This window comes from Colius striatus, chromosome 19 (genome assembly GCF_028858725.1).
Source record: "Colius striatus isolate bColStr4 chromosome 19, bColStr4.1.hap1, whole genome shotgun sequence".
NCBI classification, from domain to species: Eukaryota; Metazoa; Chordata; class Aves; order Coliiformes; family Coliidae; genus Colius; species Colius striatus.
In genome coordinates this window covers 5,724,075-5,751,148 of record NC_084777.1, presented here as the reverse complement: position 1 = coordinate 5,751,148, position 27,074 = coordinate 5,724,075, and the positions used below count along the sequence as shown (strand labels likewise).

At 58.8% G+C, this 27,074-nt stretch overlaps 1 protein-coding gene across 1 annotated transcript; it reads left to right on the top strand.

The window, feature by feature from the left end:
- The first annotated feature begins 1,575 nt into the window (after positions 1-1,575).
- Positions 1,576-27,074, top strand: PRRX2 (paired related homeobox 2). The gene is made up of 4 exons (XM_062011559.1): positions 1,576-1,819; positions 23,547-23,731; positions 23,879-24,057; positions 24,539-27,074. Exons 1-4 carry the CDS (start codon positions 1,576-1,578, stop codon positions 24,672-24,674), a joined length of 744 nt encoding a protein of 247 aa, XP_061867543.1. The 3' UTR covers positions 24,675-27,074.

Sequence of the window (27,074 nt, the reverse complement as noted above, 5' to 3'; positions counted from 1 at the left end):
GACACCAGCCCGTGATTTACACAGCCGAGGGGGGCAGGACCAGACACCGGAGCTGACTCCTACAGTGCCCCTAGGGCAAATAAATGGGGCCAATAGAGCCAATAAATGGACCCCCCTAAAAAGGGAGGGGGGAGGGAGGTTGGGTTGGCTTGTTTGCACATTCGAGGAGCCCCCTGCGGAGTCGAAGAGGGCCAAAATCTGCCTCCAGCTACAGCCCTTCCAAGCTGGGGAGCTCTGGGAAGCCGCTTCTCCGTCAGGAAGATCAGATTTGGCAGCGCTGCCTGGCTTCGGAACCCGCCCGCCTCCGACGTGAGGGGAAGGGAGCGCAAGGAAAAGCTTGCGACAAATGTTAAAATAACTCAGGCAGGGGTTTGCCTCCCTCGGCTGCGCTGGAGCGGAGATGTTTATGAGCTCAGAGCTGAGCTGCTGCGACCGACCATCGCTCCGAGCTTTCTCCGCCGGCCGCTGCGTGTGCACAGCCCGGTCCGTGTGTGCGTGTGCGTGTGCGTGTGCGTGTGCCTGTGCCTGTGCCTGGCAGGGCAGGAGGATCCAGGAGAACAAATCCAAACCGTTATCCTCTTCCATTTCTGTTCCTCACCCCAGAGCTCAGCCCGCTCTGGACAGCAGCAATCAGCCCCTGGCTCTGCCCCCTCCCTCCCTCCCTCCCACCGCCTCCTCCCTGCAGAGATGGGGACAAATTAATATGTGTATATATAATAATTTTAAAGAGGAAAAACTCCTTTTTCCTCTCCCAGTGGCTGGTTTTCATTAGGGAGGTTTCTTTGTAACCCCAAGGGAAGCAGCCTATGAGTTTTTAACTGTGGTGCAGGACGTAATTATCTCATTAAGGCGAGAGAGCCAGGCTGTTCCCAGGAGAGGTGACCTCGCTCCGGGGTCGATGGGGACCAGGGCGGGGGGGTAGAGGGACTGGAGGGGGTCTGGAGGTGGAGGGGGGCCGTGTCCCCCCCTAACCTGCGGGTCACCTCTCCCTCCAGCCCCGTTTCGGGCTGGGGAAACCCATCTACACTTCCCACTCCCCCCACCCGTCGCCCCGCTCCAACTCTCCCCACGGAGCTCAGCCACTTACACTTGTTGATAGAAGCACTTAAAGCGGGTTTGGGGGGGTGATGTAGACGGAGTAAGGTGGGGGGAGGAATAAGTCTCTCCCCCCTGGTTTCTGTCCCGTCGCCCTCCCCGTGTTCCGCGGCGGGGCTCGGCCCCTGGCAGGGGGCAGGTCGCCGTGCCGGCGGGGGGGCGATGAGGGGCCGCCCCGCTCATTTCGGAGCAGGGGCGTTTGTTTGAACAGCTCCAGAGCAAAGAGCAGGGGAAGAAAGTTTGGGCTGGGAGCGTGGCTTTTTTCCCCAGACGTCAGCACAAGGCGGAACAGGGGCTGGGTAGGGAGCCGGGCTCACAGGGCAGCCCGGGATTTTTTTCCCCCCCTTGTTTTTGTAAAGAAAGAGAAATTGTTATATTTTTTCTTCTTTTTTTTCCCCCTTTTTTTGGGGGGTGGGGAAGGGGAAGGGGCCGGGGAGCGGCCGGCACGGCGGGGTGGGCTGCGGGCTGGGGGTGGGAGCCATGGACTCGGCGCCAGCCTTCGCCATGGACAAACCGTTCGCCCCCAGCGCCGTGCGCGGCCCGGAGCCGCCCGAAAACCCTCAGAGTCGGAAAAACTTCAGCGTGAGCCATCTCCTCGACCTGGAGGAGGTGGCGGCCGGTATGAACGGGACCCCCCCGGCCGGTCCCCCCCCCGCCGGTGGCAGCAAGGCCGTGCCGGAGCCGTCGGGAGGCAGCAGCGGCAGCGAGGCAGCACCCCAGGACGGTGAGTCCCGTCGCCTCGGGATCATCCCCCCGCTCCCCTCCGTGGCTCGGGACAGCTTTAGGGCTGGGGCATCCCCGCCGGGTCGGGCTGCGGGGGTGCCGGTACCCCGACGGCCAGGACAGAGTGACCCCGAACCGGGACATGGGGACATCGCACCGGGGTAGAGGGGGCACAGGGACCCCGCACCGGGGACAGGGGCACAGGGACCCCGCAATGGGGACAGGGGCACAGGGACCCCGCACCGGGGACAGGGGCACAGGGACCCCGCACCGGCTGTGTCCCCGCCGCCACCGGAGCGCACGGGATGGTCCCGGGCAGCCCGTGGCTCCCGGGGCTGCGCGGCCTGCGGGGTCTTCCCTTCCCCCGGGGTTCCCCGCCTCGCTTTCCGGGCTGCGGGAGCGGAGGCGGCTCGGTGGGACCGGCGGGACCGGGACACCGCGCGGCCGCTCCCGTCGCTCCCCGGGCCGGCAGCACCGGCAGCACCGGCAGCAGCGGGGCGTGGGGCAGAGCCGGCGGCGGGAGGCCGAGGCTGGCAGAGGAGACAGGGAAGCGTCCCGGGACCCGGTGCGGTGGCGCTGGGCCCCGGCGGGAGGCACGGGGGTTTCTAACGGGGTAACCCGTCGTGCCCGGGGCTCGGCGGCTGCCGCCCGCCCCGGCTCCGGCTCCGCGCGTCCCTCCGTCGCTCCCGGCGCATCCCGGCGCATCCCGGCTCCGGTGCCTGCGGCGGGGGCGAGGAGGATTCGCCCCGTCCCTGCTGTAAAGCCACAGTCTCGAGGTGCACAGGGGGCGGGGATGGAGAGGAGAGACAGAGCATGGCGCTGAGGGGCAGCCCCGCTCCCCACAGCCCAGACCCTGGTGCCCATCCCGAGGGGATCCTGGGGGTGCCATCTCCCAAATCTGCCCCCTGGCTGGGCTTTGGTATCCTGGGCTTGGTTTTTGTGTCTTCTGGGGTGCTGCCAGCCCTGCCAAGGGCCTGCCCCATGCCTGGGGCACACAGCCCACCTGGGAAGCTGGGCTGGTGAAAGGGGCTTAGCTCCCAATTGATCCCTCCCCTCCCAGGGTGCTCTCTCTATCTGCTCCCGTGGCTCCCACATTGTGTGCAGATCTGAAGCACCCTTTTTCCACCCACATCTACTCCCTGCACAGCCCCTTTCCTCCACAGAGAAGCCCCCTGAGCCCCCAGCCTGCCCCTGCTTGGGATGCTGAGGGCTGGGTGAGGCTGGGTGCTCTGTTCCAGGATGCTGTCTGGTATTTTTGGCATTATTTTCCCTCCTCCTCCCCTTCCCTTGGATTTTGTTTGTACTTCTTGCATTGCCTTTGGGACTGTGGGGAAGTTCTTGCCCATGGATGGGACAATTGAGGGGGACAGTGTGCCAGGTGGGATCAGGGCAGCTTTTGGAAACCCAGCTCAGCTCTCAGCAGCCAGCTCATGTCACAGGGCTAAGTGGAAAACAGCAGAGATGCCACCACCTCAATGAGCTCCTAATGCACCCTAAAGAGGCTCAATGTGAACCCAGGGGATGCAAATACCTGAGTTAGAGAGGCAAGGGGGCTGGCTGATCCCCACAAGCCCATTTTTCACCCTAAAAGCCCATCCCTCCTGGGCCAGAGGCCCTGTGGGATTTGGCCTGCTTGATCCCATGAGCACCTGTTTCAGTGAGGTTGCAGGGATGAAGGCACTACCAGCACCTGGGATGTTCTGACAACCTGCACAGGAGTGGAAGCATTTCTTCCCCTGATTCCACCTGGAAAGGGAAACAGCTGAGTGATGGGAGCTGCCAGCAAGAGCAGAGCAAGCAAACAGAGAAGAAACCCTGTGTGCATACAAACCTTGGCTTGGGAGAGCTGTTCCCCCACTGCCTCTGTTAAGCTGGGATGCCATTTCCCAAACTGAGATGGGGACCACAGCAGGCTGCTCCCTGCCTTGGGAGCAGCAGCCTCTTGCTGCACAGCTGCAACGCTCTTGGCATCGGTGTGGTGACAGCAGAGGGAACTTTATCTTTTATGGGCATCCTGAAGTGAAACAGCCTCACAGTGGGTTTTTTCTCATCTTCCTCTTTACCATCATGGGTTTTTTTTCTGCCAGATGCAGGTTTGGAGCCCTGTGGGTCAGTGGCAGGGGGTTTGTTATCAATGCAAGTGGATCCTGGTACCTGAGTGTGTCTGTGCAGGATGTGGCCCTGTGCTCTGTCTGGGACACTGTTATTGGGGTCATGGTGCTGGTGGGCTGGAGGAAGAGCATTCTTAAGCCTTCTGTGAAGCTACTGGCACCCTCTGTGCCAGGCAGGGCTGGCCCTGGTCTGGGGGCCACACTGACAGAGCTGGCATGGGGATGCTTTTGGCAGCCCTGGGCTGTGCTCAGCACACTGTGACCTCAACAAAACCCCCTCCCCTCTCCTCAGGTGATGGCAGCAGTAGGAAGCCCCTGTTTCTCTGTTGTCTCAGAGGCCAAGAGGCTCAGGGTAGGGTTTTATTCTTTGCAGAAGGAGATTGCACCCACTTCTATCCTCACCCATCACCCCCATCCCACAGCTGTCTTTGCTGGGGAGGGTGGCTGAGGCAGCCCCTTGGAGCTGGCACATCCCTTCCTGCTGGCACTGAGGACCAGGGTAATCTCCACCTCTCTCCTCCAGCCAAGGGGCTGGCTCAGCCCCTGCCTTGGCCCCAGCCCCAACCTGGCCCTGCAGGCACTCAGTGCATCCTTGTGGGAGAACGAGTTGCAAATATCATCTGTGCAACATGTTGCTCTCACAGCACCCACAAATCCCACAAGCCAGGCAAGAGCAAGGAAATGCCAACAGGGTGTCAAGGGCTCATCCCCATCCTCACCCTCACCTTCATCCTCCCCTGGAGCAGTGCAGCAGCCTCCCATCAAAAAAAACCTTCCCCACAACTTCTGAGGTCTTGAAAGCTTGTTCACCTCCTTTCATTAGACTAACAAATAATGTGTAACACAAAACATCTGTTAACAACAGCCCTTAATGTTCTCAAGATGATAAAGCAGGAGAGTAATTTTAGCCAGCAGGCCTTGACTGATGGCTTTTCAAACAATGAACTTACTTTTGGTGTCGCCTGGGGATGTGAGAGGGAGTCAGGCACTGGCTCTGGCAGCCACTTTGGGGCTGAAAGCTCAGAAAGGGGCATTTTTGGCATGGCCAGGCTTGAAGAAAGGGCTGTGCCCAGCTCTGAGGGTGTAGAGTGGGCATGCAGTGCCTGGTGGGCTAGAGAGGCTGGGTGATGGGATGGGGAGATGTGGTAGCCCCTGGGCATCCCGTTTGCAGAGCAGCTCCTGGGAGCCCATCCCCATCCCTGGGACCCTCTGAGCTGTGCTGGGGCTGTGTGAGTGCTGAGCAGAACAGTGGTGAAGTGAGAGGAGAGAGGGGGCAGAGGGGATTGAGATGGTGTTACAGCAATTTGGGTTTAATTATATAAATGAAGGCAGTTGAAAGGGGAGAAGTGAGGCAGGAAGGGACTTGGGAACAGAATGGAAAAGGGGAAGAGACTTGGACTGATTTCCAGCTGCTCCCAGGGCTTGGGCACCTTCCCCAAGGCAGAGCCATCCTGCTTGATGTCCCACTGGTGGCCCAGCCCAGGGTCACTCCAGGCTCACAGCACACATCTTGGTTGTGCTTCTCTGTCTTCCCAAATGCTGCTCATCCCTCCCAGATGAGGGGCACAGCCCAGGGACACCCCAGTCACTCCAGCTGCAGGGACAGGAGGCAGCCCATGGGGATCTGCCTTCCCTGGGACATCCCTGCACATACATGGCTCAGCTGTAATTAAAACCAATGTCATTAACTATTTGCCAGCTCCCTATGCCAGCCTCAGGCCAATACAGGCCCTGGGGCTAGCAAGGTGGGGTGCAGGGTTTACAGCACCTGTGGTCCTTCCCTGCTCCCCAAAACAGCATCAGCTGAGGGTGCCTGGGCAGAGGAGCCCCTGTGCATGTCATCTGCCCAGGCTGGCAGAGCTCCTGCAAGGCCCTTGGTGGGGAGAGGCCCTGCATGGCACAGCCAGGAATGGTGGCATCCCAAGCAGGGGAGAAGGAAGCCACCTCTGTCCTTGTAAGGCCGTGCTGGGTGGCACTGGGACAGGAACCATCCTCACACAGCCACCAGACATCACCCTCACTGTCCCCAGCACCTGCCTGGGGACATCACTTCCCTGCCTGGAGGGCTTTGAGGGCTGCAGACCCCAAGATGAAAGGTTTCTTGTCTCCATGCAGATGTGGTGCCTGTGGGGCTGCTGGAGCAGGATGATCCCCAGGGGAGGGGACAGCACAGCTGGGCCTTGTGCCCAAGAGCAGCACTTGCCCAGTGCTGGATGCTGGCAGGTCCCTGGTGCAGCATCCATCAGCAGGGATTGAGTAAGCACTGATTAATGCAGGCAGGAACTCCCTGCCCCACTCTGCCTCCTGGCCCTCCACATTTGTTTGTGCTTAGTGTGAGGCTGGTGACAAGCAAGGGAGGGATGGAAGGATAGATGGAAGGAAGGAAGGAAGGATGGAGGGAGGGATGGGGAGTCTGACGTGTCCTGGCTCACTTTCCAGTTGCTCACAGGGAGCCCAGTATATCCCAGTCAGGCAAAAAAGGGACTGTGAGGAAGGTCCCACCCTTCACAGCCCTCACCAAAGCTGCTGCAGGATTCAGCCCCAACCTTCAGTATGGTCCCTGCAGCCAGGCCTCCCCCTCCCTAACTGGGGAATCCACCACCATGACTCTCACCTTGTATCACTCACTGCCATGGGACCCACTGTCCTGCATGTGAAGCCTTGTCCCATGGGTGAAGGGAAACTGAGTCATCAGAAGCCCCAGGGAGCGGGTGGGAAATGCTTTTGCCATGGTGCAGGCAGGATGAGGGGCTGAATGAGGTCACAGCCCTGCCAAACCCAGCCAAAGCAGCACAAACTACTGCCAGGCAGAGGCAGGGAAGGACCCTGAGGTGGGGGCTACAGCTGAGAGACCCCAGGTCCCACACTGGTACCCTTTGCTTCTCTGTTCCCCCCAGCCTGCTCACCATTCCCCTCTGGGAGGATGCTCTGTACTCTGGGATGCAGGCAGGCTCTTATTGACTGGTGGCACCTGGGCTCCAATTTGGGGAAAATTTGTCCCCAGATGGGCTGAACACCCTCAGCTGGGCTCCAGGCTTCCCCCAGCCCAGCTTGGTGGGCTCTGGGTTGCAGTGGGGGCTTTTACAGCCCTGCTTGCTGAAAACCCTCCCCAGGGGTGCAGGGAAATACATACCAGCATTCTCTGCAGCATTTACTGGGGTCAGTGGGGTCCCTCCATGCTCTTGTATCTGTGTTGGGGCAGCTGCTGACAGTGTAAAGAGAACAAAAACTCCCAAGGGAAGACCAGGAGGGCAGGAAAATCCCTTTTCCACATCACTTCTCATTGCTGGGATTTTTCTCCCCTTGCCATCCCCAGTGAGCTGGGCTTTGGGCAGACACTGCTCATCCCCACCCTCCTGCCCAGAGGGGAAGGGACACAGGAGCATGGGGCAGAGCTGCAAAAGCCACTGCTTCACATGCTCTGGGAGGGACAGCAAGGAAGTCCTGTGTGCAGTGGGGACACAGGGCTTTGCCCCTTTCCCTTGGGAGCCCCAGCAGCATCCCCTGATGTGGTTTAAGCCCCAGCAGCAGCTCAAACATCCCATGGCACAGCCATGCCCAGCCCAGGAGCGTCCCAGGGTGCAGGGACACCTTGCCTGGACTCCCCTGGGCTGTTATGTCTGTCTTGACCAGGAATAACTCAGTGCAAGGCTCTTTCCCCTCTCCTTTTGGGCTGTGAGTTCAGGGAATGGGGCTGATTCACAGGAAAAATATGAAATTTTGACTCTGTGCAGCCAAGATGGGGGAATTTCAACGAATCAGCATTTTAAGAGAGCCTGGGTGTGTGTCTGTAGCTGGGAGGCTGATGAAATGATTTGGGGCTTTGAGGCTGCCTCCTTAGAAACCTTCCTTCTCTCCCAGGGAGAGGAGCTGATCACCTCTTCTCCCAGAGCTGATTTGCTCCAGTCACAGGGAATTATCCCCCCAGAGCTGCCAAATTATTGAGCTGAAAGGGATGAAGTTGGAAGCAGGATGAGACCCAGGTGCTTTGGGGCTGACAGAAGCTTGGCATCCCCCAGCTGGCACCTCATCTCCTCCCTGTGGCACGAGTGGCAGCTGGAAGGAGTTATCCTCCCAGGATGGGATCCCTGAGCCACGGAGCAGGCTCAGAGCATCCTTAAACACCGGGGCAGTGGGTTGTCACCAGGCTGAGCTGGGTCAGACAAGGATTTACACCAGGGTTAACGCAGATGAGATGCTTCCCTGTGTGGAAAAAGCAACTGAGAGGATCAGGTGCCCTGCCTGGTCCCAACGCCCATGTGGGGCCATGAGGAAAACAAACCCTCCTGGTGAGGAAGGACTGATCTGGGGGTTGAAGGCGTTTTGCCAGCCCTTGCTGGCCAGTGCTGCCCTGGCACTGCAGAACTGGGTTGTTTTTCACTGGGACTCCCCCAGATTTCCGAGAATTAAAAGAAAACAAACCCCTCCCTCTCCCCCTTGAGACATTCCCAGCGTTTGCCCCAGGGACACACGGCTGCAGGCGATGCTTCTCCAGCCTTCCCACGGTGTCACAAAGCACCCCCATCCCTGCTCAGCATCCCTTGCCAGCTGCTTCCCTGCCCTGTGCTCCCCTGGGAACGGCAGCCCCAGCGCTGGGACCTGCTGGGGGTGTGGCATGGGGAGGTCTAGTGCCTTTCCATGGGGCAACCCCTTACCCGTGGGGGCAGATCCCCTGGCAGGGAGTTGGGAGGTGAATGGGATGCTGATGTTGGAGAGGTTGGGAGAAACTGTCCCAGCGTGGGGGAGTGGGGAGTGACAGCACTCTGAGGACATTAGGGGGACAGATGGGGTCGTCTTTTGCCACCCCGCAGCTCTGCTGGGAGCTGCTCTGCCCCTGCCCGCTCTCGGGGTGCAAACGGCAGCTTGGGGCCGTTAATTGAGCCCCGGGGCCGGGGGGAGGGGAGGCGTGAACGGCCCCCGAGGAGCCGAGGCAGGGCCAGGAGTGGGGAGCAGCTCAGGTCCCGGCGGGGGAGACACGCCGAGCAGTTTGGGAGCCTTGAGAGAGCGGCAGCGCCAGCCCGGCCCCCTCCCCTTCCCTCCTCATCCCCCTTTGGAGTGCGCACAATAAAGCGGCTTTTCAGCTGCGGCTGCAGTGATAGATCAGGAGGAATTGTATGAGTCTATTAAAGTCTGTGTGTCTCTGGATGGAGCCTGTGGCTAAGCCCGGCGCCAGGCTCGCGCGTTGAACCAGATGTGCGGAGGCGCCGGTCTCCCAGCGCCGGCATCCCAGCGGCTCCGCTTCACACGCGACGAGCTGCGGCGCACATGGGCTGCGCAGCCCCGGCCCCGGCCCGCAGCGGCCCCGCCGCCGGCACCGCCCGGGAACGGCTGCGGGGCATCGCCCGGGAACGGGCTGCGGGACACCGCCCGGGAACGGGCTGCGGGGCACCGCCCGGGAACGGGCTGCGGGGCATCGCCCGGGAACGGGCTGCGGGGCACCGCCCGGGAACGGCTGCGGGACACTGGGCGGGAACGGGCTGCGGGGCACCGCCCGGGAACGGCTGCGGGGCATCGCCCGGGAACGGGCTGCGGGGCACCGGGCGGCCGGGAACGGGCTGCGGGGCACCGGGCGGGAACGGGCTGCTGGGCATCGCCCGGGAAAGGCTGCGGGGCACGGAGCGGGAACGGGCTGCGGGACACCGGGCGGGAACGGGCTGCGGGACATCGCCCGGGAACGGGCTGCGGGGCACCGGGCGGGAACGGGCTGCAGGGCACAGGGCGGGAACGGCTGCGGGGCACCGCCCGGGAACGGGCTGCGGGACACCGCCCGGGAACGTCTGCGGGACACCGCCCGGGAACGGCTGCGGGACACTGGGCGGGAACGGGCTGCGGGACACCGCCCGGGAACGGCTGCGGGACACTGGGCGGGAACGGCTGCGGGACACTGGGCGGGAACGGGCTGCGGGACACTGGGCGGGAACGGGCTGCGGGACACCGCCCGGGAACGGCTGCGGGACACTGGGCGGGAACGGCTGCGGGACACTGGGCGGGAACGGGCTGCGGGGCACCGGGCGGGAACGGGCTGCGGGGCACCGGGCGGGAACGGGCTGCGGGACACCGCCCGGGAACGTCTGCGGGACACCGCCCGGGAACGGCTGCGGGACACCGGGCGAGAATGGGCTGCGGGGCATCGCCCGGGAACGGCTGCGGGGCACAGGGCGGGAACGGGCTGCGGGACACCGGGCGGGAACGGCTGCGGGGCATCGTCCGGGAACGGGCTGCGGGACACCGGGCGGGAACGGGCTGCAGGGCATCGCCCGGGAACGGCTGCGGGGCACCGGGCGGCCGCGAACGGGGCTGCTGCGGGCACAGAGAGGCCAGAAATGGGGCTGCCGGGGGGCACAGAGCGGCTGGCACCGGGGCTGTCGAGGGCACAGCCCCCAGAGTGCAGGCGGCAGCGGGGGCTGCCAGGGGGCACAGGGCGGCCAGGAGAGGGGGCTGCCAGGGGGCACAGGGCGGGCAGCACAGCGGGCTGATGGAGGGCACAGCCCCCAAAGTGCGGGAGGCGCCAGGGGCTGTGGCAGAACGGTTGGGGTGGCACGGCCTGGTACCCTAGGACGAGGGGTGCACCCCGAGGTGGGAGGAGGGGGGTTGGACCCCGAGATGTACAGAGCATTGCAGGCTGTGGGGAGGGGTTGTTGCTGCCCAAGTTGCACAGGGCGTTGTAGTGTGGGGTTGAGAGATCCCAGGTTGTTCAGGGCATTGCAGTGTTTGAAGGGGTTACATTGCACCCCAAGCTGTACAGGGCATTGCAGTGTGTATGAGGCAGGGTCTGTTGCACCCAAAGCTGTATCGAGCATTGAAAGGGGGGGTTACATTGCACCCCAAGCTGTACAGGGTATTGGGAGGGGCATTCATCAGGATCCCTCTTTTGCAGAGCCCAGATGAGATGAGTCCCTCACCTTCATCACTCCCAGCCTTCATCCCTTCCAGGTCCTCAGGGGAGCCCAAGCACCCTGAGCTGTACAGGGCATTGGAGTGTGTTGAGGGTTGCACTGCACCCCAAGCTGCACAGTGCACTGTGGGGTGGGAGGAGGACTGATGTTGCCCCCAGCATTGGGGGGGGGTATTGCATTGCTGCAGGGGTGTGTTGGAGGTAGGGGAGCACCCAGGACACCCCACAGACCGTGCTGGGTGGATGGGGGAACATGGCTGGGGGAGTGTCAGATGGGAAGAGGCACCTCTGGTTCCCAACCCCACCAGCACTGTGGGGCTGCTCTTGCCTCTGCCTGAGGTGGATCCAGGAGAGAGAGAGACAGAAGAGGAAAGACAGAGGGATGCCATCACTGGCAGCTGCTGTGGCTGGCAGCTCAGGGGGCTCCTTGCCCTGTGAGCTGGGGTCCCCAGCAAAGATGTGAAGCAGAGTCTGTCCATGGAGGAGCTGTGGGTGATGTGGGGAGGGCCACTGGTGCAGTGCTGCTGGGAGCCACGCTGGGCTGGGCTGGGCTGGGCTGGGCTGGGCTGGGCTGGGCACCACGCTTCTTCCTCAGCGATTTCACTTTCTCAGCTGGGGCAGCCACATGGCTGTAATTTGGGGATTGTAAATACCTCAGGGGAATTTTTAAATTAAAAAAAGAACTGTTTTCATTTAAATTAAAAGATGCTGAAGCATCTCTGTTAGTGTTAGAGGTTTATGAAACTTAAAACAAATGTCAAAACTAAACTACCAGGCACTGTCCACCCTGTGAAGCCTTTTGTGTGTTCAGCACGACCCTGGTACCCATCAGGGGTGAGCTTTAATGGGGTTTGTGTATGAGAGTGCCTGCAGGTCCCTGACCTACACCCTTGGACCCCAAGCACTGGTGCCAGAGTGTCCCTCACTCTGTTCCTGGCTGGGTTTTGGACAGCTGAGAGCTGGAGTCAGGGTTCCCAGCGTGGCAAGATGGTGCTTGGGCTCCTCTGGAGACCTGGAAGGGATGAAGGCTTGGAGTGATGAGGGTGAGGGACTCATCTCCTCTGGGCTCTGCAGCAGGATCCTGATGAAGCTACACCCAGCCTGGCATCTCTGAGGTGTCCCCTGGAGTCTTCCCTGTGCTGGCACCTGCCTCCAGCAACGTGCTTATCCCCCTGTCCCTGCCATCCCCACCCTCCCTGGCACACGTGGCTCTGCTTTAACCTGCAAACACTTAACCATGGGCTGGGTTGAAAAAAACCCAACCACCACCACAAACAAGATACAAGCCACTTATTAAAATGAATGTTTTACAATAAATTTGGTGAGAGGCCACCCACCTCAGATGAAAAGCAGAAAAGCAGACTGGGGACCGGTGATGGTCACTGGGGAGGGTTCCCAGGACATCTGAGCATGCAGCAGCCCACGAGGGTCCTGCTTGGAGTGGTGCTGGGGTAGGGGCTGGGGGCTCACAACCATCCCACGCCACAGCCAAAGGAGCTGTGTCCCCAGTCCAGGTCCTCTGAGCAGGTGCCAGTGCTCACTGATAAAATGGGGGCTGGGTGGCATCTTGGCCTGGGTGTGGAAAATGCTCAGCTGGCCTCCAGACAGTGAGGGCAGTTGGGTTGGTGACAGGAGGGACACCGTGGGAGTTCCCCCTTTCTCCTCCAGTTCCTGCTCATCCTCTTCCCCCCCTGCTTTGGCAATCACTCTGATGCAATGGGTCTGTGCTTTAACCTGGGGGGCTGCTGCTGGGGGTCAGTGCCAGATGCCACTGGGGCTGGCTTGCTGTGGGCTTTTACTTATTACACTTCATTAAACCCCCTTTTATGTTCAGGGGGCAGGGGAAGCAGAGAGGAAAGCTGGGCTCTCCATGCCAGGGGTCCCTGCCTAGGGGCAGCATTTCTGCTCTGCAGCCCTGACTGATTGGTGTCATTTCTGCAGCACCACATAGAAATCCCAGCAAGGTCCCTGCTGATGCTCCAAGGCATCCACCATCCCAACCCCTGCCCAACCCCAGGGAAACCCACTTTGCACTCAGAACTGAGTCCTCTGTGGAGCTTTGCAAGAGCAGGCAAAGGCTGCTCTTGGGGCTGGCTCTTGCATAAGCCTCATTAGTGTTAATTAATTACACATGCCCAGTACCCTGCTGGGAAACTCTGTAACCTGCTATGTCAGGCAGCATGTGCAAGTGATGTTGGCACCGTGGCTGCATCATGGATGCACCCAATGGTACCTGAAAGGTTTACTGAGGTCTATCTGTCCTGGCATCATCCATCCTGATGATGGATGGGACACTGTGGCTGTCCCTTCTGCCCAGATCCCTCAGACCCCCAGATCTGATGAGGGAAGGCAGTGGGATGTGGGGCTGTTCAGCCTGGAGGAGAGAAGGCTGAAGGGGTAACTAAACAACACTTAAAACTACCTAAAGGCTGGGTGTCAGGGGGATGGGGTGACACTGTTTTTCTGTAGTGCCCAGGGACAGCACAAGGGGCAATGGACAGAAGCTGGAACACAAACAGTTCCACTGGAATAGGAGAAAGTCCTTTTGTGCTGAGCTGAGGGAGCCCTGGCCCAGGCTGCCCAGGGAGGGTGTGGAGGCTCCTTCTCAGGAGGTTTCCAAACCCACCTGGACACGTTCCTGTGCCCCTGAGCCAGGGGAACCTGCTTCAGCAGGGGTTGAGGCTGGATGAGCTCTGCAGGGCCCTTCCAACCCCCACCATTCTATGATTCTGTGACCCAAATCCCAGCATTCTGGCAGTGGGGCCTGGGCCAGCCGTTTCCCTGTGCTGCAGGAGCTCGTTCACACATGTGTTCACCATCACCAGAGCTGCCACTCTCCCACAAACTGTTTTAATGCCCGGTCTAACTGGTGCTGGCAAAGCAGAGCAGCTGTAGTCTGAGTGAGTACCCTGAGACTTCATCCCCAGGGGCATCTTGGGTTGCTACAGCAGTGAAAGGTGCAGGGCAGCCCAAGTGCTGGTTTCATCCCACCCCAAGAAGCTCTCCTGGCCAGGAGAGGAAAGCAAACCCCCCTGGTGAATGCCTCCTCACAGGGGAGCCTCCCAGCTGCTGGCAGCTGGGTTAGAGCCAGTGCCTTTGTTGGTCCCTGGGTCTGCACCATGGGCACTGGCTGATTTGTGAGAGAACATGTAAATTCCTGCTCCATATAGACCAGCAAGGACCCCAGAGGGGAGTGAATCCCCTTGGACTGCATGTTCTCCTGTCCCAAGCAGGGAGAATGCCAGATCCTGGCCACACAAAGCTGATCAGCCACTGCTGCAGTGCCACTGTCCCCAGCAAGCTTGTGCAGATAATGGATCTTTCCCGAGGGGCTTTTCTCTTCCCCTTGCCATCCCTTGGGGGCAAAACTGGGGTACACATTGAGGGGCAGCAGCCTGGCTCAGCCCTGGGCACTGGAGCTGGGGAAGGGGCTGGAGCACAAGGGGCTGGGGAGGGGCTGAGGGAATGGGGGTGTTGAGCCTGGAGAAGAGGAGGCTGAGGGCAGCCAGCAGCACTCTCTGACACTCCCTGACAGGAGGCTGGAGTAAGGTGAGGGTCAGCCCCTTTCCCCAGTAACAGTGGATTGGACAAGAGGAAATAGGCTCAAGTTGTCCCAGGGGAGGTTGAGATTGGAGCTGAGGCAGAACTGTTTCCCTGAGAGGGGTGTCAGCCCCTGTGCCAGGCTGCCCAGGGAACTGGGGGAGTGCCCAGCCCTGGAGGGATCCCAAAGCCGTGGAGCTGAGGTGCTGAGGCCAGGGGTTAGTGCTGGGCTGGGCAGGGTGAGGAGAGGGCTGGGACTGCAGCAGCTTCAAGGGCTTTTCCAACTACAATGATTCTCTGCTTCCATCCCCACGGAGCCCTGGCACACTGGAGGTGATGGGGATGCTGGAGCCAGCCCAGCCCATTGTGTCGGGCTGCGGTTGCAGCCTCCTCTGAGCACACGGGATGCTCTTGGCAGCTCTGAGAGCCCCTGGCTGGGATGGGGTCACCCACTGCATGGGCACAGCCCTGGGAGGGAATATTTGTGCTTGGTAGCTCACTGAACCCAAGGGATGTGCTCAGTGCCCCGGGGCTGGGCCGGGTGCCCTGGGCTGCTGCCACCCGCAGCCAGGCAGTCTGAGCCCTGCAGCCCCAATGGCCCCGGCCCCGGCTCCCGGGGTGCACAGGAGCCAGGCGTCTGGGAAAGCACCGCGAGGGGCTGCTCCCCTGCCAGCTCCGCCTCAGATGGCTTGGAAGGCTGTTTCTGCAGCCGTTGTTTCCGGGGCTGCGGGCGCTGCTGCCAGGCTCTGCGGGCGCTGCCAGGCTCTGTGGGCGCTGCTGCCAGGCTCTGCGGGGCTGCCAGGCTCTGCGGGGGCTGCTGCCAGGCTCTGCGGGTGCTGCCAGGCTCTGCGGGGGCTGCTGCCAGGCTCTGCGGGGCTGCCAGGCTCTGCAGGGCTGCCAGGCTCTGCGGGCGCTGCCAGGCTCTGCGGGGGCTGCCAGGCTCTGCGGGCGCTGCTGCCAGGCTCTGCGGGTGCTGCCAGGCTCTGTGGGCGCTGCTGCCAGGCTCTGCGGGCGCTGCCAGGCTCTGCGGGTGCTGCCAGGCTCTGTGGGCGCTGCTGCCAGGCTCTGCGGGCGCTGCCAGGCTCTGCGGGCGCTGCCAGGCTCTGCGGGCTGCATCCTGCCGCAGGGTCGGGGCTGGGGCAGGGTGCTGGGCTGCTGAGCCTGGCAGTGGGATCTGTCCGTGGTGTCTTCTGCAAAGCTCGATCCACGGGTTGGGGAGTTCACACTCCAGGTAAAAGTGGGGTGATGGCACCATCTCTCCCAGCTACTCGAAAGAGCAGGAGGGGAATTTCTTGTGCTGCTCGTTCCTCTCCTACCAGAGCTTCATGGCTGAAGATGTTTCTCAGCCCTCTCCCTGATGCTTGACAGCATCACACCAGCCCTGCCTCCTCCTTGGGGCAGGGCAGCTGCAATTAATTCATCAAATGCTTCCGCTGATGCAGGAGCTGGCTCTGCCAAAACTCCATTCCTGGGGCCTGGCTTCAGCTGGCCCAGCACTGTGCTGCAGCAGGAGCCTCCAGCGTGGTGGGGAGGGCTGGGAAGCATTCAGGGAGCCCTGGGCACGTCAAGGCTCTGAGCATTACCTGCAGCAGACAACTGCAGCACTGTGGATTTCACCAGCTTGCAAGTTCCAGGGCGTCCCTGGCTTTTCCCTCTTCATCCCCTTCTTCCTGCGTCTCTTCTTCCTCCTCCCCTCGCTGTGACCTCTTGATCTTGCCTCTCTTGTGTACTTGGGTTTTGCAGCAGGTAAATTGCCACTGCCCTTGCTGGAGAGTCACCTTTGAATCTGCTCACAGCTCTCACCAGTGAATTTAGTGGCTGCTGCTGGGCTGGGACCATCCCTAAGAGGGTCAGCATCCCATGGTGTGGGGCTGCTCCTTTCAAGGTTCATTCTGGTCTTGAAACCCACCTAAGCATCACATTTCCACCATGTTTGCTGCACTAAAGATGAGGGTGAGATGAGAAAAGGCTTCAGGCTGCAAGCACAGGTTGGACACATCCCTGCTGGGATGCTGCCAGGGAAAGCCTCGTGGGCTCAGAGGGTGCAGGCTGTGCACGGAGCATCCCCAGGCAGGATCCTCCCAGAAACTGGCTGTCCACAGGGCTGAGGGCAGTGAATTGCAGGGCTGGGTGGTTTCTGGCTGCTGCAGCAGCAGCTCTATAACCATAAACCAGTCTGCTGCTGCCTGTCAGTGAGCACAGGCTAAGGCCCTCCCGGGACAGCCTTGGCCTCTTTCTTGGTCCAGGCTTTTGCTGCTCCTTTTTAACAGAGATACTTTTCCCCCAGCGAAACTGGCAGCCTGTAAAAACGTGTCAGTGTTTCAGTTTGCTCACAATTAATGAGGTGAAACATCCTTGGAAACATTTTGCTGTAACACTGCTCCAGTAGCTGGGACTTGTCCCTCTCCTAAAGTTTTCATGTACACCACTTGAGCCCAGAGAGTTTCCTTCGGACTCAGCACATTTGGACCCCCCTGGTTTCAATGGGCTCCCACCCCAGAGCCTCTGGCATTCTCAGGGTCTTTGGGAGGCTGGGGCTGGGCTGGAGGGGAGTGGGGAGGAGGTTGGAGCCCACTCCCAGGGAGGGCTGAGCAGCCCCTGACCCCCAGGGATACCCCATCCCCTGTGCCCACGGGTTGTTCCCAGCATGACTTTGGCCTCACAGCATCGTGCTGAGCAAAGGCAGGACTGGCACCCTGTGGGCAGGAGTTGGTGGCCCCAAGGGCTTTTTCTCCCAGATAGTAAAGTGAAACTACCCAGAGAGTGGAGTTACACTGCTATGGCTTTGCCTCAGAGCTGTGATGCCATGTTGGTGCTGTGCACCTAGGCTGGGCTCACTGCTGGCTGCAGGAAAGGCACTGCATGACCTCCAGTGCATGACACGTGGAGGGACAGCTTGGGTGACCCAGCACACACAGAGAGACAGCTTGGGTGACCCAGCACACACAGAGAGACAGCTTGGGTGACCCAGCACACACGGAGGAGCAGCTTCCCAGCTGCTTCTCAGCCCCTGGGGCTTCCTGAGATGAGCTGGGGAGGTTAAAGACCTGTAGCAGCACAGGCAGCTCCCACTATCACTGCTGCAACAAACCCTGTGCTGCCTGTTGGGGACAAGCCCCCAGCTCCCTTTTGGCCCATAGAGCATCCTTCCTGCCCTCCCTTCTCACCACAAAGCCCTGCTGTGTGCAGGTCACCCCCAGCCCAGGTGCTCCCAGGCTGTCCCCAACCATGGAAAGGGGCTCCAGCCACACTCAGCTGCCAACGCACCCCGGAGTCACCGCTGGTGTCTCAGCCGAAGGTTGTGGGACAAAAAGGACCCAGAGTGGGTGGAAAGAGAGAGAGAAGAGGCAATTCCCAAAGGCCAGAGCTTTCTGGTGCTCTGAAGGGAAAGGCTTCCCCCTCCCCATGGCACGATTGAGAGGAACAAGTTAAACACTTGCACATGAAGCTGTGGCAGACGTCATCGCCGGAGCTCTCCTCGCTTCCCCCGGGGATAGGAAGGGATGAAGGGAGTCCACATGTTTACTGAGAGAGAGAGAGAGAGCATGGGAGAAATGAAAGACATTGTTTTTCCAAAGGATTTCTTGGCTGTCAAAGGCCTCCACCACCCTGCAGCCTCCCTGATGAAGGCCCAGCGTTAATTTGTTAAATCCACATCAAGTGCCCGGAGAAGCCCTTGTTTATTTTTGCTAATTCAGCTGGCCCAGATCAAATTGAGGGAGGGTTTTTTTATTTGTTAAGGATAAACCTTAATTAATAAAAGCTATTTATTTGGTTAGAGCTGGGCTGCAGCCTGGGGGTCAGATATGCCACGATCATTATTTCAACTCAAACAAACCCAAAACGTCTCTCAACGGTCTGAGGAGGGGGAAAAAAAAAGTTGAAACTCAGAGGGTTGAATTTATTTGTCTTAGGAAGAATTTACAGCTAATTCCCTCCAGGCTATTTCAACCCTTAAATTATACCCAAGAAGAAAAGGGAAGGGGAGGGGGGGGAATGCTGTTGCAGGCAGAGAAGGGAAGTAAATGTTACGGTGGATTTGGAGGGGGTGGGGGGTGAAAACTGCAAAGCTGAGAAGGTCTTTGGCAAAGTGCTCTCAGAGAAATGGAAGGCATGGGATAGTTTAATGGGAGAAAAGGGTTTGGGGCTCTGGAGCTTGGGTTTATTTTGCTCTGTCCTCTGAAAAAGGGGCAAGTGGCAGAGCTGGAGCCAGCAAAGCCTGGCCCGGGATGTGGTGGTTTGGGGGTGGGTTGCAGCATCATTTTGGGGAAGAGGGAGCCTTGCAGTGAGCCTGGATGACCATCTCTGCTTGTGAGCACGGTGCTGGGCAAACACTGCACTCTGGGATGAGCATTTTACAACAAATCACCCCCCAAACTCAGCATCCAGAGGGGAGCTGCCCTGCAGTGAGAGACTGGGCAGGATGGAGCCCACCACTGAAAGCCACCCTGAGGGATGAGCTGTCCTGGCCTGGGGCTGGGCTTTTGGTGCTGGTTAGGTCTGGATTACAGCTGCATGGGGTCCTTTGTCACTTGCTAATGGAGGTTGTAAGTCCAAGCTGAAGCCTTGGTGGGAATGGAGTGAAAATTATCTCTTTACAGCACTCTGGGGCTGCTGTGGGGAGGTGCAGGGGGTCCTGCCAGAATGGGCCCCCCCTTGGCAAGCCCAGCACCCAGGCTGTGGCAGCTGAACCCCACTGAGTCCTTCCTTTGGACAACTCATGGAAGCACAGAGGGAAAAGGCAAGAGCTGGAAAAGTGAGCTCTGTGGGTTCCCAGCTGAACCAGCACAGCTCTGGGCTGGTGCAGTGAGGCTGTTGGCATTGCAAATGGGCTCCCCTGTTGCTCCCCAGTTCCAGTCCAGGTTTGCCAGTGTCAATGCTCCCACATGGAGAAGGGGTTTGGGGTGAGTCCCAGCACCCCATGGCATCCATAGGGCAGGGCTCAGACAGCGTTGCCTGAGGTTGGGCATTGCAGGGAGGAGGCTGGAGGTGACCCAGGCACCCCAAAACTCATGGCCAAAGTGACTGGCATCTTTCCTAACGCACTGGGGCAATTTAAGCCTTTTTTTGGTGAAGCACACTGGGCCCACCTTGCTCTGTGCAAAGTCCCTGACCAGCCCCCAGTGTCATCTTTCATTCTTCAGTAACATTATCCTCCCATTTTCCCCCTTCCCCTGCATTTTTCCCCCCCTCTAGCGGAAACTGTAATCAGTGGAAGGTAAACACAGCAAAGGCAAAGGCAGGGGGGTGCCTCAGGCATCCCCTCTGACCTTGGGGCTGGACAATCAAGCCCATGCATCAAACCAGACCCCCAAATTATAACTGACAAAGGCAAGGGGTTCATCTTTCTCTGTAACCTCCCCCAGTGCTGCTTTGGGGCAAAAGATGGAGCTGGTTTTTAACTTGATGCAATTACAGACTCTTGGCAGCCCATAGGGTGAGGGACCAGCTTTGATTCCTCCATCAAGGTGTCAGTGAAGGTGGTTAAATCTGATTCCTGGGGGTGGGTGGCAGTGAGACAGAGGGTCTTCAACCTACTCCCCTCCCTGCTCCTTCTCCAGAGCAGCAGTGCTTAGTGATGCTCATTTTTGGACAGCTTGTTTGGGGTTATTAAAGCACCCTTTTAGAAGCAATCCAGCCTGACTTTACACACAGTAAACCTGTCAGGCACATGGCCACAGCAATTAGGGTGGCATTTATCTGGCCCCACCAGCCTGAGCTAGTGGGGAAAAGGTGTTTATGTGTTACCAGGGCTCATCCTTACGTGGAGCAGAGGGCCCAGGAAGGTGCCTGGGCATAGAGCTGCCTCCCTGCAGTATGGAGATGGGGTTGCAAATGGGTGGGCAATGAACATAGCAGAGAATCTAGCTGGAAAGCAAAGGGATTGTGGAGTTCTGAGCTACATGGAGGTGCAGTGTGGTTTAGGGGAGGTGTGAGCAGGAAGGGGAAGGGGTTTTGGCCACTAGCATCCTCCAAACAGCTCCCTGGAGCATCCCACGGGGTTTTGTGCTGCAGGGGAAGGCCTCTCTGTTGAAACCAGCAGTAGGGGTTGAATAAAATGCCCCAATCCAGGCACAGCTCAGGGCTTGCAGTTTGCAGCTCTCCAACTGCTCAGGAGCTGCTGGCACCTGGATGCATCCTGACCCAACTCTGGTCCAAAATCCCCATCCCAGTGCTCCTGCCAGCTCAGCCCTGCCCAGCTTCTGCAGCCATTTAGCTCTTGCTCCATGGGTCTGGGGACACAGAAACCAGCCAGAAACGGGGCCAGATCCTATGGTGCTGATTTAAGAGTCAATTTGAGAACACTTTCCTCCTCCTCCTCCTCGCTTTCAGCCAAATTAGAGAGGGTGAGAGAAGCCATCACTTCTGGAAAAGTCCTATAAGCCAGGTTCTAAATTGGGGCTGAAACCAAAGGGGGTTTATAAATGTTATTTATACATTTACCAGGGTTCTGCTGAAATCATTGTGGCTGTTGGCGGGCAACGGGTGCCCTTGGTCATGGCACTTTCTGAACCAAGCCCCGCTCTATAATTGCCCCAGAAACCCTCCAGGGTGGCCATAAACCTGTAAGGAAACGTCTCTCACCCTGTTACATCCTGTAGCTCCTTCCCAGCCTGATGGTTCCCAGGTTTTGGTCCCAGGCTGATGGAAAAGTCAGGGACAGCCATGACTTGATGCATTTCAATCCAGCAGCTCGTTAGCTCGCTGAGGGAAAACAGGACCAAAAAAGGAGTTTAACTAAAAGGGGCAACTGGAAAGCAGAGACTGGCAGAACATTTGAAGCTGCAGGAACAAGGGCTGGAGGGAATCTGGAGAATTTTATTTGTGAGCCTTTAAACACAAACGGTGGCAAAGGGCAGCCTGGGGCGTGCTGGCTGGGGAAAGGCCCCGACACACACGTCTGTCAGAAATGGCACCGTCCAGCGTGTTCTTTACCCAACCAAGGAGGCCATGACCCAAATACAAGAGCGTGGAGCTCTGCAGAGAGTGACCTGGGACTCCTGGTTGTGAACAAACTAAACACAGGCAGTAATGTGCCCTCATGGCTAAGAAGGTCAATGGTGTCCTGGCTGCATCAAGAAGAGTGTGGGCAACAGGTTGAGGGATGTTCTGCTCTTCCTCTACTCTGCCCTGGTGAGGCCTCATCTGGAGCCTGTGTCCAGTTCTGGGCTCCCCAGCTCAAGAGGGACAGGGAACTGCTGGAAAGAGGCCAGTGCAGGGACACCAAGATGCTGAGGGCACTGGAGCATCTTCCTTGTGAGGAAAGGCTGCGGGACCTGGGGCTGTTCAGCCTGGAGAAGGCTGAGGGGGGACCTCAGCAACACTTACAAGTACCTAAAGGGTGGGTGTCAGGGGGGTGGGGTGACACCTTTTTCTGTAGAGCCCAGTGACAGCACAAGGAGCAATGGACAGAAGCTGGAACACAAACAGTTCCACTGGAACACCAGGAGAAACTCCTTCGGTGCTGAGGTGAGGGAGCCCTGGCCCAGGCTGCCCAGGGAGGGTGTGGAGGCTCCTTCTTGGGAGGTTTCCAACCCCACCTGGACACGTTCCTGTGCCCCCTGAGCCAGGGGAACCTGCTTTAGCAGGGGCTTAGGCTGGAGGAGCTCTGGAGCTCCCTTCCAACCCCCACCACTCTATGTTTCTATGTAGGCTGTTTCCAGACCAAGGGATGGCCAGCCAAGGTCCAAATGCATCTGGAACATAACAAAAGACCCAGTAGGTTTTGTTACTTGCACAAGTATCACCTGAAAATGCTGCACATCTATTTAATAAGCATCAAGACAGCTTGTTAACAAGTATTTATCCCTTGAGCAGATTCAGGGAGTGGTAATTCCTACCATCATGGCCTCTGCAATGATAGAGAGCGGAAAACTCCAGTATAACTCTGCTATGAATCAGAATGTCATAAAGCTATTAACATTTCAAGTAATTCCAAAATACTTTCCCACCAGTAGGTACAGATTGGATCCAGATGCTTTATTAACAGAAAGAATAATTAACCAGTACCTCCATAAGGAAGAGCAGCAGCGAGACGTGTTCCCCACGAAGCTTTTGCAGGCAGCTGACTGGGGACCTCAGAAAAAGATCCTTCATAAACTTGCCTAAACCTGATATTAGTGACAAAGAGGAGATTAAACTCAGCCTGGCTGAAAGCCCAAGATCAATACTGAGAAACCAAACTACACCCTCAGCCTCGTGTTTCCATGAGCCACCAAAGCCAGAAATAAACTCTTGCAGAGGCTGAGCTCTGTGAGATGTGGTGGCTTCGTTCCTCGCTCTGGAGCCCAGGGTTGGATGAGCAGATGCTCAGCTGCAGGGCTGTGTCACCCTGGGGACATGCCACAGCTGGCGCTTCAGGGGGTGCTGGGAAGGGGAGCAGAGACACAGAGTGGTGGGGGTTGGAAGGGACACATAGAGATCATTCAGTCCAGCCCCCTGATAAAGCAGGTTTCCCCTTGATCAGGTGTTCCAGGCCCCTGATCATCTTGGTGTCCCTGCACTGGCCTCTCTCTAGCAGTTCCCTGTCTCTCTTGACATGAGGAGCCCAGAAGTGGACACAGGACTCCAGATGTAGCCTCACCAGGGCAGAGTGGAGGGGGAAGAGAATCTCCCTTGAGCTGCTGCCCACACTCTCCTTGATGCATCCCAGGATGCCATTGGCTTCTTATCCATGAGGGCATGTTGCTGCTTATGTTTAGTTTGTTCACAACCAGGACCCTCGGGTCCCTCTCCACAGAGCTGCTCTCCAGCAGATGCCTCTGAGATGTTTCAGTGCTGAATTTCCATCAGTGTCCTTGAAAGCTGGAATGAAACCTTTAGCAAGAGCCAAGCCTAAGACACCCTGTAGACGTGTCCCATTGGGCACGTGTAAGATGTGGTCCCAGCAGTCTGGGGCAAGTGCTGCTCCAGGATCCACTGAGACTGGTGTTCAAACATCAGCTCTGGGTGGTTTCAGCCCAATGTGAAACCACCACAGGTCTTTGCAGATGTTGGGTTTAACCCTGAGCTCCAGCAGGTCCTGACACAAGGTTTGATTCTCATGGAGCCCACAGGGTTGCACATGTGCTGCTGCCCACGGGGAGCACGGCTGGTGCTGAGCAGGACAAACCCTGAGTGGGGTCTGTGGGGTCTCTCCCGGGTCTGGCTCTCATGTGGCCTCTTCTGTGCTTCCCCCACAGGTGAGAGCCTGAGCCCGAGCCGTGGGGCAGCCAAGAGGAAGAAGAAACAGAGGAGGAACCGCACCACCTTCAACAGCAGCCAACTGCAGGCTCTGGAGAGGGTTTTTGAGAGGACACACTACCCCGATGCCTTCGTGAGGGAGGAGCTGGCGAGAAGGGTCAACCTCAGCGAAGCGAGAGTCCAGGTGAGCAAAGGTTTGTGTGGGAGAAATCCCCACCCTCCGCCCCCTCTGTCATTTCAACCTTGCCCACGACCCTGACCTGTAGGATGGATGCTTGGGACATCCCTGCTGGCACCAGCTCCCCAGTAACCACCTTCCCACCCTGCACAGGTCTGGTTCCAGAACCGAAGGGCCAAGTTTCGCCGGAACGAGCGGGCGATGTTGGCCAACAGGTCGGCGTCGCTGCTCAAATCCTACAGCCAAGAGGCAGCCATCGAGCAGCCCATGGCACCACGGCCCACCACCCTGAGCCCGGAGTATCTGTCCTGGACCAGCACCTCCCCATACAGGTAGGTGCAGGCGCTGGAGGAGCTGGGGAGGAGGCCGTGGGACAGGCTGCCGAGGGACCGCAGCCCTGTGCCGCTGCTGAGGACGTGGGGAGTTTCACGGGGCCAAAAGGAGCTCATCCGGCTTCGCTTTGGGAAGCCCGTTTCAGCCCCGCGTGAGCCATCCCCTGTGAGGGGTTCGCTTGACTTCGTGCTGACCCTTCCCACATCTCAGCACGGGAGGTGCCACGGGTCCTTTCTGGTTCCCAGCTCTCCGCATCCAGCCATCTCGTCCAAAAGCTCAAGGCTGGGCCTCCTGGTGCATAGTTTGAGGGGTTCCCACATGCATCCAGCCACAAAAAAATATGCTGAAGCCTTGACTGCTCTTGTGGGAGATGTCTAAGAGGGAACAGCCAGTCTGGCCTGGGAAGCCAGCAAGACCCCGTGGAGCACGGGGACTCCTCCGTGGGCCGCGCCTCACTCCTGCCCTGCTCCCTCCCCGCAGCACTGTGCCCTCCTACAGCTCCGGCGGCACCGCGACGCCCGCTCAAGGGGTGAACATGGCCAACAGCATCGCCAGCCTGCGCCTCAAAGCCAAAGAGTTCAGCCTCCACCAGAACCAAGTGCCCACCGTGAACTGACCGGGGGACACAGCCCATCCCGTGGCCTCAGCCAGGGTACGGCGTGGAGCTCCTGGGCAGGGCCAGCATGAATCCGCCGGCCCTCCCAACCCACGTGCCACTCGTCTCAGCACCTCTCCTCTCCTCTTCCCTTCCCTTTATGAAGGTAGAGTCAGTCCCAGGCCAAAGTGGCACATCATTATAGCCACATATGGAGCAAACTTGGTTAGAAACTCGCTTTTCCGCACACCCTTGTAATACCGGCTATATATACACACACATACCCCCCGCGCTTCGAGGACAAACACACTCGCCAAGGGAACAAGAATTTGCTTCCAAACATGGAAGGATCTCGGACTATTGGATCTGACCAATTTGGGTATCTCGCCCAGAGAGCCAAAGAGTTATTGGGTCTTCCCCTCCCGCGGGGACAGGGCTGGGAAGATCACGAGCTCCCCTTTCCCTCCTCCTTTCCGCCGGCGTTCAACCGCGCGGCGCCGAAGCCGACCGGCGCGTTCGCCTCCATCTGCGCCCCGGCACGGCCTCGGGAGAGACTTGGGGAAGCAAAGACCACGCCGCCTGCGTTTAGGAGCCGCCCGTGCCCGTGGCACCAGGCTTTGGCCTTTCCCAGAGGGGCGAGGAGGGCTGGAGCATCTCCACGCGCTCGCTCCGGCCCGTGAGCTCTCCCGTGAGCTGCGGGGAGCGTCGGCGGGCCCCGAGCAGGCAGCGCTGCCCTGCCTGGCTGGGTTTGCCAGCGATTCTGCAGAGCCCCAGGTCATTGAACCGGCCCAGGGAAAAGAGCAAATTGGAAAAAGCTGTTGGGTTTGAGCTGAGTGGGCGGCTCCCGGCGCTTCGTGCCAACGGCAGAGCAGGCTCGGCCTTCCGGAGGCACAGGCTCCCTGGCCGCAGCGCCGCAGATGTGGCTGAGGGGCTGGGGACCCCATGGGCTGGGGACTCCATGGGGGTGGGCTTGTTTGGTTTTGCTGAAAGGAAATGGTTTCCTGCCTCATCCCACCCTGGCCTGCAGCTTAAATGAGGCTGCAAGGTACGGGGGGATAAACATGGATGGGCAACCTCACCCCAGTCCTCTGCTCGTGGGACTGAGCCAGAGACTCACTCTCCACCTTCCCCTGATACTGCAGCGATTGGGGATGAGCCAGGGTGATGGAGGGTTTATACCCTGTGGACAAAGACCTCTGGAAACCAGCCCATCCTTTCCTCACCCACTACAGAGAGCCACCAGCCAACATGGGGACACCACCAGCTAAGACGGGTGGCCTGGATGGAGAAGGCACCAGCCCTACTCACCTAGAAGGGCCTGGCTGTACTAGGCACTGTGGCAGTAGATCTGAGGACAAATGCAGCCCCTGCTAAGGTGCTTCCTCCAGATAAACATCCTCTGGTGTGTAAGATCAAGGCTGGAAGTGTCCCAACTACACATGTGCCTGCCAGAGTCTCACCACTCCCAGGAGCATCCTCTCCCTGCAGGACCCTCGGCCTCACCATAGGCAGTATCTGCCTGGAGGGACTCATCCAGCACCTGGTGCTGGAGACCTGATGGGAGAACCAGGAGAGGAGCACATCTCCTCTGGCTGGGGGTGAGCTGGCCCCTCCATCCTGCCCTCAGCCCCAGGCTTTCTCTACTCCAACCAAGGTAACTCCTTGTTGGGAGGAGCCACCTCCTCTTCCAGCACAGCAGGCAGGGAGGGAGCACGGCCTGACCAACACTGCCCACCTCATCAAGGGACCAAAATCCCCACTCTGTGCCCCCCACCCCTACTTCCAAGTCTCATATCCACACCAGAAGGGGAGAACATAAGAGACCTGACGAAAGCAGAGCCACACCAGGCTGGATCCACCGTGCCTCAAATCACCCCCCACGAGAAACGCTGCTTGGGGCAGGAGGAGGGTTGGTTCTATTCCCATGGAAAGCACAGGGCTCATTTTTGTCTCAGTTACACAAGATGAAACCACAGGGATATAAATGTCGCTGCCTCTTTGAGAGCATTAATGAAAATAAACCCATCTAATAGTTTGCAGATGCCAGTTCTGTAAACCTAAAAAAAGCAGGGAATAAATATTTCTTCACTAAATATCTATATGTATATATATTTGAAAGGAAAAAAACCCCCAACACTTGCTCCTCATCCCAGGGCCCCCCCTTTGCTGTGCTCCTGGCAGCTTGTCAGTCAACAGCAAAGCCTCACCAAGAACAGATACAAACTGCAGCCAGGGAGGAGCAGCAGGACGGAGGGATGATTGTAACCTAAGCTCCCTCTTGCCCTGTCTATTTGTACATTTCAATTGCTTGTAACAAGATCCACGGTGGGATTGGGTTTTTTTTTTTTTGTCCCTTTCTTCTGCATGTCTGTGTTTTGGAAATGTTTGTAAGGTTTTTGTAAAAACAGCTCTTGTGAAATA

Bases quoted from the DNA above. Each gene is read 5' to 3' on its own strand.
- PRRX2 (XM_062011559.1), top strand. From the start codon at position 1,576: ATGGACTCGGCGCCAGCCTTCGCCATGGACAAACCGTTCGCCCCCAGC. The intron at 1,820-23,546 runs GTGAGTCCCGTC...CTTCCCCCACAG, and splicing joins CGAGGCAGCACCCCAGGACG to GTGAGAGCCTGAGCCCGAGC. The intron at 23,732-23,878 runs GTGAGCAAAGGT...CACCCTGCACAG, and splicing joins TCAGCGAAGCGAGAGTCCAG to GTCTGGTTCCAGAACCGAAG.